Source organism: Hyalella azteca, unplaced genomic scaffold, assembly GCF_000764305.2.
Source record: "Hyalella azteca isolate HAZT.00-mixed unplaced genomic scaffold, Hazt_2.0.2 contig13953, whole genome shotgun sequence".
Taxonomy (NCBI): Eukaryota; Metazoa; Arthropoda; class Malacostraca; order Amphipoda; family Hyalellidae; genus Hyalella; species Hyalella azteca.
In genome coordinates, this window is record NW_025943855.1 from 105272 (window position 1) to 120764 (window position 15493).

Here is a 15493-nt window from a genome sequence, read left to right on the forward strand (position 1 = left end):
GAGTTCACGGGGGTAAAGCTGTGCTTCGACTTTCCGGCAACTTTTCGAAATACCAATACAATAATAAACACATTACCCAAACAACCAGGCAATTTTCTTACAACTCAACAACACCGAATGCACACAATTTTTGCAAAGCACACATCTCCAAAAATAACTCTTATCATTTCCTTATCACCACTAAAGCGAGGTTAACTTTTCTCAGGTCAACCAGTAGCTCAAGCGCCAGAGGAGGTGCTGACTGCAGCAACAGCTGCTTCTGGAACACGACTGGCTGGCTGACTAGAGGATGCGGCACAGGAGCTACAGCGCTGCTGCAGTGCTGGATGCTGCTTCAGCCGCAGCTCAAATGCTACAAGTTATTCCCACATTTGTCTCATTCTATAACACAATGATTATGGACTTATTTATAATTTAGCGGGGGTAATAATAATAATTTTTAGCAGATTGGGTAAATGAGAAAATATGTCGAATACGTAGTAACGCTATGCTTGATCTTCCATAAAAATGGGACAGGAATTTTGTAAATATATTACCAATAATTTACTGCAGAATATCCAACATATATCTGCTTCCACTTTCTTACGCCAATTCTCTCATAACAACAGATACCATTCAGATATTTTATTTCGTGATAACTATCTAGCGAGTCTCGTCGTATCTTTGATTTAAAATCAAACTCCAGGCCGCCTTGCCTCTACCGATGAAATGTAAGTGGGAGTCGCAAGCCTCAGGCTGAGACTTAGCAATTCAAAATAAACGATATTTGAACACCAGCAAACTGGCATTCAGTAATGCTCTTCAAATTGAATGTTATTTACAGTTATTGCTACGGGAAAAATCATAACTCGTATAAAGCTGAGCAAACACATCTTGGTGGGAGTTTGGTGTGCAAGTTCCCTTGTCGTACTTAACGTACATAATTAACGTACATTTTCTGCAGGATGCTCGAATAACCGCCCGGATAAATAAAGAGCAACTTATAAACGTACACGAAGAAAAATGGTTAACCAGTAAATCAAAATATAAAGAAGGAAAAACCTACGGTTAATACCTCCACATTTCACTAACGGGACAAGAAATCCTCCAATCAACTAATGTTGTTTGAGTTTGGCATTACAGTCAGCTTCTCATAGTGGCTTTAACTAAAACCTTGCACATTTCTTTTACAAAAAGAAACATATCAATAAAAGTCTAGGACTGCTCTCTATCGCCGCTAGAACAAATGGCTTTCAGATTCATCAAGGCACCGAACGAGTCAATATTGAAAGAAGCTTTCTGTCTTTCCAAAAATATAGCTCTAGGGAACAACAACTCAAACACTAAATCCACGCTTCATCCACATCCAAAACATGGGGTCGTGCCAACCTCAGCATCGCCTCAAATTTCAACTAAAACGAAGGCAATTGACGAGTTCAACTCCACGCCCAAACTGAGCGCACTAGAGCAGCGACCCACCACCTCCCTTATTTGCCCCCATGCCACCACCTCCTCCAGCGCCCCGCGGCAAGAGGAAGGAAGGCGGCGCTCCGATCGATGGCACGGTCCAGAGCTTCAGGGCATCTCACAGCAGGTCCTGCCTCTGCCTCTGAATCTACAGTGCCCATGGCGTCTAATTTAATATCCCATGATATACTCGACTACAGATCGAATTATAAAGCGGTAAAAGAAAGGTGATTAACATTATTGGTGGGAAGCATCGAGACCTTTTTTTCGCACTGGAAAATAACTAAATTAAAAAATTACTGTAGTACACTGGCTTACCTTTTCGCATCTAATACAAAAGATCGTTAATACAATCATCAATCGTAGACCTATTGAACAGTATTAATAAGCGCAATATAAATTATGAATGTCTCAAGACTATAACGTCAATCCTTAATGAAAAATTTCACATTTAGGCAAAATTTCAAAAAGTAAATTTCAACAAACGCAGAGGAACGAACTCGGATCAAAATAACAACCCCATAAATTAAGAATCAAACCTGCACAAAAAGACATTTAGAATAGAAGAAAAATTCCGCGTAAAATTACACAATAATTCTAGACTGGCACTTGCTTCCATGTAAGAAGCCAGAGAAGGGAAAGCAATTGCGGCAATATACTCACAGCTCGAGCATGTTGACGGCCAAAGAAAGCCATTGCACGGAGGATAGATGCGAGGGCCGGTGAATAGACGAGTAGGAGTTTGGCTCCCAGGGTCGGGGAGCTGAGTCCACCTCTAGCATGATGGTGCTGCTGCTTGTAGCGTACTATATACACAAGTTGTCTAGTGTTGGTGTTACTGCTTGTAGTACACCACACAAGTAGTCTAGTGTTGGTGCTGCTGCTTGTAGTACACCACACGAGTAGTCTAGTGTTGGTGCTGCTGCTTGTAGTACACCACACAAGTAGTCTGGTGTTGGTGCTGCTGCTTGTAGTACACCACACAACCAATCAAGGTGTCACCGAACAGAGAGATGCGCGCAGCAGTTCTCAGAATAGAAGATAGGCGAGCAAAGTTCGAAGAGATATGTTTGCAGATGAGAGAAGACCTAAAATTCTTACTCAAGAAGTAAATTTCGTAAGAATGAATAAGGATAACTGAATGATAGAACGGTAAGTAAACCAACACTGGAAAGAATACTGGAATTTGTTTCGTTTAGAATGTAACGCTCATTTAATTTGAATTTGAATAAGAGACAAGGGTCAAAAAAAAAGAAATGATAACAGAGAAAATAGAAATGAAAAATCTAGACCGTCTGTATTTAGAGTCACAACGAAGGGCTGTAAAGCAGAATTTGGAAGGTCGTATCAACGATACGAGCAGACGCCGAGTCAGCAGAAGAGGGAAATTCACGTCCAAAGTTGGATGAACGCGAATGTCCTTTTTACCGCTCCAGTTTATAGGCTAAGTTGCTTGAGAATGGTCATATAAAAGAACTAATTGAAATTGATTGAACTAGAGGTCGAAATTCATTAAAATTTTCTTTTGGATTTCAATAGTTCTGGAAACGCCGATTTTTGATGTTTCATTACTCACGAATTAATGTATTAAAGCTGAAAAAGAGAACAGACAAGCAATATTGATTTAAAAAATACAAATACTAATAATCGTAAATAATAAAGTCTCAAACAAAAAAAAAACCTAGACTAGACACCCCAAAAACCTGACAAAAACAGTCTATAAAATAAATAAGGGCGTGGTTAATTTCTGAGAAAGATATGGATTTATTCGAAGTGCAATACGGAATAATTTTGACGGTTCGCATGTAAGAAAGTCATTCGTTTGAAATTACATAAAAACATTATGCAAATAACATTCTAATAGGAAAACGGAAATTCAGCCATCGAATATTTTTTATTTCGCCATGATAATGGCAGTAAAGGAAAATAGATTTAATTTGAGTTGTAACAAGAGAAGCCTGGCGCTTTCAAGCCTTTTCAAGCTTCGTAACAGGCAACATTTTACACTGCAGCGAGAACATCAAAGTGTGGACATGAAGTGGCGCAATTTGGCACGACATTTTTGGAAGGTAATGATGCAGCTATTTCACACAGTTTTTTTTAATTCGAGTAATGCAGAGAGAACTTCTATCATAATAATAACAATTTACAGATCAATTAAAAAATAACAAGTGAATAAAGAATAATTTTTTTTATTTAATTAGTTCGAGTTTTCAATTGCCGGTCGGAGAGCTTTGATTGGTCAAATGAAAGCAGTTGATTTTGCACTTCTCTCTGCTTATTATTCCTGCACTGAAAACGATGATTTCGAAATACCTTTAACACATGAAGAACGCTTTGGCGAATTTCGCACAAAGAACTCTAACGAGGCCGTCAATTAATAAAAACGTGTGCCCTCAATTATTAAAAATCAATGGCAAACAATACAAATTATTAGAAATTGATGTCAAATAAGAAAAAGTAATAAAAATCGATGGCATATAATAAAAATTGATAGAAATCGATGGCAGACAATAAAAATTAATCGAAATCGATGGCAAATAATTAAAACACGATTGAGGCAATTCAAATCGCGGTATGAACCATTACCTCAGTAACAAGTTCCATGAGTGAATCAAGCCAAAGTTTAATAATAGAAATAATAGAAAATCATAACCTTTACTAAAGGATATAATGTAATATTGTAATTATTATAGAAGCAAGAATGCAAAGGCATGGGCGCTGCCGCGTGAGTTGCTTGCTGAACGGCACCGAGCGAGCGTGGGAGGAAGCAAGGACGGCATCCTGCAGGTATTGCTCTCACAGACACCTGTTCTCTCACATCAAAGTTACATAACCATATTATTGTATACAATTTGATACATACGCCACTCAGATCAACTTTTCAAAGTAATTCATTGCATCGTTTTGTCATTGTTATGTGGTTTTAGCCAGAACTTAATTGAAATGCTCGACAGGAGATCCATGTGCGATCGTGTTAGGATTCTTTTTCTAACTCCGAACCATGATCAGAATGAGCAGGTCAATTAATGCAATGGCCAATTATTATGAAACTAGTCGACAAATCTAATTACCATCTTGGTGCACATAATTGATAAAGTGATCTGCGCCGCATCGCTGCAATCTTAATAACTCCTTAAACAAAAACTTTCAATTATTTTGAATAAATATTAGCTGCAAAATGCACCTCCGAATCGCCGGCAGTGCGAGGATTCAGTGCATGCGCACGACCTGATCAGCCCTCTGAGCACGTTTAAGGTAACGTACGCATTGAAGCGCCGATCTATACATGCATGTCGGCCGCCGTTGGGAAAGTTCATCATGCGTATGACTCACTGGACCGGAGTTAGGGGGCGGGCATTCCCGAGACTGAATTTGTGGATAATAGGAACAGTGATAGAATAAATTGTTCCCACTTACTTATCGTGATCACAACAAAATTTAGCGATCGAATTTGTGAACACCGCGTTCAATTAGTTTTGAATAAATTAAATGTTGAAAGTAATTAACGAAAAAATACGTCCTATAGATATAAGCTTGCAGACGGAAAACTTGATGCTAAAGCAATGAATAAAGCGGCTATAGGAGCGCCGAGCGCTGAGTCAGGCGAGCATAAAAGCTTCAAGTTACGAACATTGAAATGCAGAGACAACGCCTAATGGGCCTTCGCAGAGATTAGGTTGCGATGTACGGCGCCAAGAGCCAGGCATCGCAAACATCCTACAATGATTCGGATTGTGTGATTCATAGCAGACGGGAATGGGAACTTCAGAGATTTTAATTTAGCATGGACTATAGAGACCGAATCAAGGAAGATGAATGCGAAAAAAAGATGAAATAAGGATACATGCAGATTAGGCTAATGTTTGTAAGTAAATTTCTTCACTCGGGTTTCCAAATAATAAATTGGAGGCTAAATACATCTTTCCGCTGATTTTTCACACCTGCTGCATGCATTTATAATTTTCAGAAGGTAAATTAAAAATTTTCAAAAGAAAACAAACAAAAAAACTTTTAATTCTAAAAAAGGACTGGAACCGAAGCGTAAAAATTAACAAAGAAGAAGAAGCGTTGAGCAACAAGTTCTGATAAACAATTAGAATTTATTCTGGATGTGTTAGGGCGTCATCAAATTTGGCTCCACATAACTCCCAAATAAACGTAACCGGATAATAAGATTCCCCATATACCCAGATAAAAGATAAAATACCTAATTAATCAAGTATATGTCAATAATTATAGACTAATAATAGACTGTTGTTCAATACACGAGTTCCAAATGGAAGAAAAACAAGGCGGCAGAACTAACGTGAAATATTTACTTGGATAAACAGCACATGTTATGACTGATCACAGTTAGCAATGAACTGAGCCACTAACTTGCTACAAATTGTGATATGCGCATTTCATCTTGGCGACAATTGAAACGCTGCGGACGAGCTGCTGCTAAGAAAATAATAACCTCGCCAATAAACAGCACAGTTCCTATATCCAAGTAAAACCAAAGAGACAAGTTTCACAACAATAATACATCCCGAATTTACGCTGGTAATGATAGAATTTAGAGCAAAATTTCTTAGTCCTCGGGTGAGAGTGTCACAATAAGACGCCCCCGTCATGAAGGCAGGTCACGTCAGGTCATCCGTCGTTGACATTCAATTTAATCATGTCATGAACTCGTTGAAAAGTTGCTATTCTGTGCATGCGCATTGCAGGGGCCAAAAATCAACTAATTCTCCACTGAAACTATTTTTTTTCTACATTTTTGCAACCCAGTGATCACATGACAGTAGCAAAAAAGTAGAAGCTTTCAACGAAATTGAATCGCACAAGAAAAATTACGAACAAAGAATTTAAAAATTAATGAATACAACAAGATGATCAAGCAACAAAGGATGCAAAGATTAATTGGACGCGATGAAACAGAATTTCGATACTGCATAGTTACTAAATTAATTAGTTTCGGGCATATATATCAATTAAGGACTCATTAGCAGTAGAGTGAGCAGTGGAGTGGACTTGAAGTGGACTAACAAGCATCGAGGAAGCTAATAAGGCGTTGTTTTGGCAATATTCATTTCCGCCACATTCGAGATCGCCAGGTATACAAGGAAATGAAGAGAATTATTCAGCATCGCGCTGTACATTACAGAACGTGATTATAGAAGTTGGAATAATCAAATACACCATGGAAAATGCCTCTACAGAAAAGCGTTGCCTCCAATTATTCATTGCATGTTTATGTTTAAAATGAAAGGAAATGCAGGCAAACGAGAGGAAGTGGTCATAAAAATGTCCAATAGGGATCATGTGGATTTCTAAATAAATGGAATATATGCATGTTTTCAGTTACCTATGTAGTTGGAATAAAATTAGGGAAATAAGAGTGTTTGTACAATATATCCCATGAATCACGATTCAAAAATTATGATTTCCCTATTCGAAAAAGAGCAGCAGAACAGTTTGAAGTGTACTTCGTTAGATCCCGTTTCATCGCAAACGATTTTCTCTTTGTATTTTGAATTTAAAAAAGAAATCTTACAAGTATATAAATAATCCAATGAGAAGAGTAATCAGAAAATATTTGTTTTCATGCACGCAAAAGGAGTTTTAATTTGTGTTGCAACAAACTCGCAATTTTATCATTAGGATTGCAACACGTACATGACATACTGAACTCTGGGGGCGACGATTTATATTAGTGGGCACGAGAGATCTGACCATGACTTATTTAAAACTGGGATTAGTATAATCATTCATGCTGGCGTCCGGCATGACATGAAAGTTTATTAATAAAGTTTGAGGATAAGTTAAGGTCGTTCGAATTTTTCATCATATAATTAACTAGGTAAGAAAATCAATCACCCAGAAATCAAATGAAGAAAAAAATCCACTCCTTTCTATTTTGTTAAAATATAGGAAATACATAATGGAAATTCCGGGCACATAGAAGAAGTATAGTCTGCCCCACGCACTCTTGATAAGTACCCAAGCAAGGGTTAAGCTTAGTCGACATAAGACTCATCGTTAAATTAAATAAAACATAAAGAAGGATTGCCAATGAAAACCTAATCCAAATAAAAACCACAAATAATGGGGTATCATATTCGTACTTCCTTAAATAGTCTGAATGGGTCAAGCTTAGTATCCATCAGCAGTCGAAGATATTAATAGTTTCATGGACGGCATCTCGATTACTCGGAAGAGCGCAAACCACATTTGAAACAAAACGTGGTCACTTGACGCGCCAAAGGGATGCTGCACACGATAAGTTGGCTAGTAATTAAATCGAAGTCACCGATGAGAACTTTCACGAAAAAAAGGAACAGTAAAAGACTCGATCGTTGGCATCGCAATTCTAGCATCCTTCAGATTGTAACACGCAGGTGAGGGTCAAGCTCATATACACCAGAAGTGAAGAACGGAGTCATGAGGAGCGCTAGATTGTTAAGGACACCCACGTGTTCCGTTGGGTCAAGGTCTCCTGAGCACAGCTAGTCGCCCCACCTGGCGCCGCTAGACCCAAACACTTCCCCTTTTGAAGAAATATTATTCCAGAGTTGAGAAAGGATTAGAAAGAATTCGAAAGCTGTGACATAATTCAATTTTTAGAAGAGGAATCGAATGATTGATGTTAATAGTAATAAATTTTTAGAAGAAGTATCGAAAGATCGCTTACTGAATTTCCAATGCATCAGCCTATGATGTTAATAGTGACAGGATCAACCAAAATTTGATCTGCATTATAAAACCACGTTTTAAAAGCTCAAAATTTATCATCGGTTCAATAATTCGATTCGAATTTATTAATGAAATTAATGAAAGTTGCACAATTTTTAAGTAAGACTGTTCGTAAAGTTTGAACACTCTCGTCCTCGAATCCAACTGAGCTGACAAATTGTTCAATGAGTCTACTTAAGAATGAGAAGAAATGAACAGATTTGCAAGTTCGTCTCCTAGAAAGCCGTTTATCTTTAAGGGTAACTTACATTCAGCGCTATTACCCGTAACGAAATGTTGGTATAACCTAAAACCTTTGCAGTAAATGGAAAGTCCTGATTGAAGTAACATTAACGCAAGTACACAAATTTTCACGGCGGTGAGAACGTATTTTCATACAACTGTCACTAGTGGGTGATAGCTTACAATTTTGATGAATTGAATTAAATGAAGAATATCAAAATCGAGCACTTCAGTGCACTTACACGAAAAGAAGCGACCGAACAACGAATCTTTAAAATGCAAGTAAACGAAACGGCATTCATCCGTATAAGTCTCCTCCGTAAATTGGATCCGGAATTACCTTCGACCAAAACATGACAGGAAAAAGCTGGAACTTACAACCTACACAGGATAAGCCAAGCATACAACGTTGGATGATGGCAAATATACTAACACGATCGCCTTGACAATCGAGAGCTTCTCACCTCTGCCAAGGTTCAAATAGACGTCGAGACAAGTTATTTCCATAGAACACCGACGCCGATCGAGGACAGGACCCAAAATAAAGTTGAGTGGCACTCCACGTCTTTTAGACGTGGATTGTAATTCTGTTTCCTCGTCTGCAAAAATGCATGTAAAATCGAATAGTTCCTAACACGAGAAACGAGACGAGAAGGTGATAATTCTTGCTCCAACAAAAAGGAAGTGCATCAATAAACCTGATTAAGTTACACGTTGAAAAGGCTACTTGACATTAATGGAAAGTTACTTCCTTACTCGTAAAATTCTATTCAAATGCACTCAAATTGGTGGAAGGATTTATTGCCCCAAGATTATTGAATAGCGCGGAAGAAGTTTACTGTGATATTAATGTCCCTGTTTGTTATTCAAATTTTCTTAGTATTTAACCTCTAAGTTTGAAATCAAACAGCGTATCATAAAAGCAATTGAGAAACCTGCGGGTGTAAGATTTTTCAGATTTATATTCAGGTTGGGCAAAAGTTTTTTTTAATGACATCTTTGTTGAAGATCAGTTACTGTTTATTTCTTTTCAAGAAGAGACCTCATTGGCTTGATGATTTAATGGAAGTATAGTTAAAATGTCTTCCCTGCCGTCTAGCCGTAAATTCGCAAGACAACACAGGTGCTTGGGATGCGTGAATCACGACAGCTTTTCCTGGGCAGTTCACGGTGATTCAAATGAGTGACATCATCGCAGCGTGGAGCACACAAGCAAGCCAGCTGTCCCCTGGAAATACTTCCTGAAAGGACATTTGCAAGCCTACGGGATACTAATTCCTAACTGAACAATAATCAAGGAACATTTCTCGTAAAATAAATAGTTTGATGAGTAAAATTGTCAGCGTACGATTGTCACCAATCGCCGTTACAAACTTCTAATTGAAATTATCTAGAATTTCAATACATTAAAAGGATACGTGTTCTAATTAGCTTACGGGTAAACTATATCCTATTAATGCCTCAACTATCTGCCTTCTGCAGGGTACAGACGATAAAAAAGTCGAGCCTAACATTTTACTTTCAATAAAAGTTAGCAATAAAAAACACAAGTTTCTATGAAAACATTTATTGTGAGGTATGACACTTCTAATATCCTGCACGCACTATACTACTCAGGGTCGATATTTAATTTAGTTTCAGCAAGAAAATACCATCATGGCCCAACTGATTTGTAACCATAATAATTCACAGCCAAATGCTCCTCTATTTGGCCAACAGCGGCCTCGCCGCTGCGAGGGACCGACATAACAACCAAGATAAGAATGAACCTAAATCTCGAATGAGGGGCTAAAGAGAGTCTAGAAGTCTCTGAACCGCAGTCTAAACTACGGCACATAATTTGAATAAGCCCTCTGGAAATTATTCTTATAAGATTCTGAGATTTGAATCAAGGGACTTGGCGATAAAGCGCCTGATGACAAAGTGGTGAACTAACTTAATAGTTAACTTGAGGATTTAAATAATATAATCTGGTGAATATAGAAAGCCTATCAGAAAACATTGATGTACAAAATGATGCATTCGAAATACCGACTTCATAACAATTAATTTAAGTAAATGGAAGACAGATCTCAGCGCATCTGATATAATAAAATTATTGTGGCAGAAGATAAAATATTACATCACCATGCTTAGTAGCCACTACGATCAAAGTAAACAACGACCTAAACTGGTAATAACCATATTATATAAATTCTTTTAATAACAATACAATAAAAACCGAGACATGAGTGAGGTCTGCAAAGGCACTTCAGGCCATAAAGGCTTTCTTTTTCTTGGGCACTTGCCAGCAGCCTTTGACTACACAAGGATCGCGCCAGTGAATAATCAAGTACTGCAGGGCCGGAGCTTTTCCAACACACTTAGTAATCGTTACACAAAAATATGCATGATCTTCTAATTCACACGTACATTAATTAAGGTTATTCAATCGTTGGTCACATATTGCTATCCTCTGAAACCGGAAAGTACCGACATCGACACATAACTCTATAACCAAAGCACATACTATAACTATAATCTTACGGTTCTTATGCGTTCTTCTGGATTGTCTGGTGCTGCTAAAGAGGTCAAAAGTTTACCACTTGGTCCCATGGATCCAGTCAAAACCTCAAGTTTATGTACAAAACTAGAAAAATACAGATATCATTTGAATAAACATAATAAAACCAAAGTTATCTATACTCCAACTGGCCATACTTAGGATGGAAACCGTTGTGGTTTTGACAACGTATTGACTTGATACTTAATCTGCACTAACCGATAGAAACTCGATCTTAGATTAAAGTTACTAGAAATGATTGATGCTAACATTAGAAGTTTCCTTCAGTATCAATTATTTAAATCAATTGATCGAACGAAAGCATACGCTACGTAACTTCAACAAGCAGTTCTCATCACCCAAATCAAGAACTAGCTATTGGTTGCCGCATTTCAAGGCCTCAAGGCCTATCACTTACACCGAACTTTTTAATACTAAACGTCCAGAAGGACAATAAGGACAGTAATGAAACCTCTGTTCTGCGAACGCATCATCAATTAGTATGAGCGATAGTTATTTGAACAAATCAGTGTCAGGAAGCGCACGCGTGTAGAGCGCAAGACCGTTATGCTTCCGCGAGGGAGGAAGCAGCTTCACGCTGCATGATGAAGCACTTTCGCTCTCCAATGATGGATTGCGCGCAGGACAAATAAGGAGGGGCGCGAGGGAGGCTCTGGCGCGTGATTGCGTGAACAAGGTTAAGGGCAGGATGCTTAGGGAAGCTATACACGTATACGCGTAATTGATTTTTAAATAACCCGTTTCGATCACATGACCTTTCAAAAGTTAAACGCTAATCGTATAATGTGGGGTGAAACTTGGTTTTGCTTGCATCTGAGATGTTTTTTTATATAGCTGTGAGCGAGAACAACCTACAAAACCTGGTGCATTTTGTAGAGTACCTTCACACCACCATTCTACCGTAAATAATGCACTTACGATCGCGCAAATAAATAATGCAATGAAAATATTTTGACAGATAAAAAAAAAACAATGCCAGAGACACACTTGTACAGAAAAAGCATCCGTTGGCAGATGGATCCTCGCTTGCAACTGAGGACGCAAGTAAAGGTTAAAGACAAGAGAATATAGCACAGAATGGAGGATGGCAGTCACGGTTCCTGTTGTCTGTGTTGCTGACCTCGTCTCGTTTGTTAATAACTTTGAAGTGAACTTAGCTAGAGTCCACTTGCCAGAATTGACTTTATGATCTCATCAGGAAGCAAACCCACGAACAGGCAAGACATTTCCAACCATTCCATTTCATCCAGAATATACATCATTCCATTTCCAACCAGAATATACAAGTTACTGCTTCCATACACAATGAGACTATAGTTATCAACGTATGTAATAAAGAAATTAATCCCAAGAAGTGTAACAAAATATTCTTAAGATGGCGCTAGAGAAAATTCAAAATATACCTCAGCTTTCTCGGCAGACAAATTATCACAGTTGAAATGGTTATTTCAATTTTGAATAAAAAATCAAAGAAATGATTAGGGAATTTTGACAATTCACGATGAGTTGCAGTTTTCTTCAAATATTACGCTCAAGAATTTATTTTTTCAAAAGAGATGCTTGATGACTAATTTACACAGTGAATAAAATATGTAAACATTCGGTTCAGAAAAATTGAAAAGATTTTGTGTTCAAAGGATTATGATTTTCCCGGATCCAAGTAAGTTTTTTCTCTCTGAACCATCAAGAAGCCGTAAAAGATGACCCGAACAGTGCTGCCGCAGTAGTGAAAAGCAAACAAAGAGGCTGCAATAATTGCATTAGGTTTTTATATCATAAGCGAGATGAAATGAACAGAAATATTCGATTTGAAATAAATATGCAGTTGAATACTAGAAGAATATGCCGGGAACTTTCACCCGAGATGGAATTCTCCTCAAAAGTGTTAAAAGTGGCATCAGCCAAATTATCTTCTACGACAGCATATGATGTAACAACAGATTAGTTGCAGCATCGTCTGCATTGTGCTGTACACGCAGCGGCAGTATCTGTACCAGCAGTATTACCTTATGTCAAATTTAAGACGTCCTCATACATGGCCATGCACGCTGATGCACCCGTCTAATTATCCGCGTTCTGCTGTGCAAGTACGTTGCGACATCGTGATCATCCGTATTGTGCCGTTCCAGCGGTTGTGCCTGCGTGCTCGTCCGTATTGTGCCGTAATTCAAGCAGTTGTGCCTGCGTGCTCATCCGTATTGTGCCGTTCAAGTAGTTTTAACATCGTGATCGTCCATATTGTGCCGTTATGGTGGTTGTGACATCATGATCGTATTGTGCCGTGTAAACAGCGAGCAGGATCATCATCTGTATCGGTACAATCTCGAGAGGCAACAGAAGCAGGCAGGATGTCTCAGCGCAGGTCAACAAACGCACGGGGCGAGCCGGCAGGATCGAGGACGGGTAGCTATAGGCGGGTCGGCGTTACCACGGCACAAGCAACGCAGATGCAGCACACTGCCGGGACTGTTCCACGTGCGAGATTAAGTGTCGGCGAATTTTGATGAAGCAGAAGTACATGTCAAGCACCAAAGTTGCACTATACAATTTCTTAAAAAAAATGTTGTTGTTCAGTATTGCACATCTAAGTTTGAACTTTTTTTTACGATTAAGAGCGCATTGGACAATATGGTACACTACTAATACTAAGAACGACAGTCCATCAAAGCACATCGGAGGACAAACCAACACGCGTCAGATTTGCAGGGACACACCAGACGCATGCACCACACGAGCTGCTGTAGCTGGCCTAGACGCACCGACGGCTAGACGCTGAACAATACGAAAGGAATAGAGGAAAAATCCGACTCAACGCGAGGTTAACGTAAGTTTGTTTTCTACCTGTCAAGAATATGTGAACAACAACACGCAACCCCTGACGCAACCAGCTGTGATGAATTAGCTACTGAAAACCTCAAAATCCGTATGATATGGCGCATCGTCCAACAGCAAGTTGTGATCAAGTCAAAGAATTTACCACAAAAATAAAAGCGAGGGAGGGAGGGAGGTTGAAGGGAGGGAGGGAGGGTCCCAGGGAGGTTGAAGGCTCTTCATGGGACAGCAACCGTGTATCCATAAAACGCTATCCATAGTCGCAAAACAATAACCTTAGATCTCAACATAGATTTAAGCCCGATTTAGGAACTAGTGGTGCCATAAACTAACGTCTACAGCGCCATATACAAGAGGACGCGATAACACGACACCCGACATGCAAGCAGCGACCAGACGACGCGCGGTAATCTGATCTTTTAATGTACGTCGTCTGCTGTGTTTGCGGCTTGAAATAATTTCCGCGACCATGAATGATGTGCCAAAATACGCGAGCGAATTATAATTACTACAAACGTTGGTATCGTGAATGTATGCATGAGCTCGAAGGTGTCTATAAAACCATAATTATAAGCTTTGAATTGCAGTAAGAAGTACCGTATGTGTCGAACGGTTTGGATCAATTGGGCTTTTTCTTCATTAAATGGAAATTTATTTCTTTATTCATGGGGCTCATTAGAAATATAATTTCGTGAATACAACGTGACATGCTACTTTAAGCAAAATGTGAGTAAAATAAAGGAGCATAATTTCCGATATAGTGAACGCTGTAAAGAATATCTCCTTCAACAGCAAAAGTAGAGGTACCTACTAGGCAACGCCAACAACAAAGAAGAAACACTCCCGGCACAAGCGCTGAGACTAGGACAGCTATTTAGCCCTAACGCTCTACAGATGCGGATGTGAGATCATCAAGTGTTTCTCACCACAAGAAGAGCTCGGCGCCAGCAATAAAAAAGAAAGGCCTTGAAAGGAGCATTTTTTGTTGAAACAAAATTGAAAGCGAGTGAGATAACCACTTCATGAACAGTAGAGATACTCGCCTCCTCATGAACTCGCCTCCTCTCTATAGTATAGAGAGGAGGCGAGATCGCGCTATTGATGATAACTGTGATTAAAGGAAGGGAATATTCGGAATCATTCATAACTCATGGTTACTTTTCCAACACCAAACAAGTGAAAACACTAAACTAAATAGTAGTTGCTTCTAACACGGCACGAATGTCATGAAATTTTTTTTTATCAAAATACGCCCATTAAATTGAGAGCGAGGCTTTAAACGAACTGAGATATTGAAATTTAGGACGTGTATATGGATTCACTAATTTATTATCAACAGTAAATATAACAAAGCCGATAAATCCTATAGAGTTGTGCGTGTAATTATTATAATTCCAAAAACAATTCTGACTGATCCGAAAAGTCTTCATGGGTTTACGACCGATTTAGTGCCTCTCCTACAGATTGTGAAGGACAACACATGACATACGAACGCGCAATAAGCAAACCAAGAGTGAGATTAGCGTGCGTCAGTCAGACATTAAGTGGTTCTCATTAAGAGGAAACATGAGATAAATCGTATGGTCGTTTGAATCATACGTTACTTCAAGGGAGTGACTCAAACAGGCTCATTAGCACAGCCTGATGTTATCTGACTAATCCCTGGACAGCTGAACGTCTGGCTAATGC

The 15493-nt window shown here is 38.8% G+C and overlaps 1 protein-coding gene across 2 annotated transcripts in view; it reads right to left on the reverse strand.

Moving 5' to 3' along the window:
- LOC108668115 (serine/threonine-protein kinase Doa) overlaps window positions 1-15493 on the reverse strand; it is a 97315-nt gene that overhangs the window by 27730 nt on the left and 54092 nt on the right. The window contains exon 1 of one of the 2 annotated variants that reach the window (XM_018155267.2): window positions 2110-3076. The exons of the other annotated variant lie outside the window; for it this stretch is intronic. Coding sequence (XP_018010756.1) covers window positions 2110-2228 — 119 coding nt within the window. The 5' untranslated portion in view covers window positions 2229-3076. Of the gene's footprint in view, window positions 1-2109; window positions 3077-15493 lie in introns of those variants that run through there. 2 annotated transcript variants of the gene reach the window in all.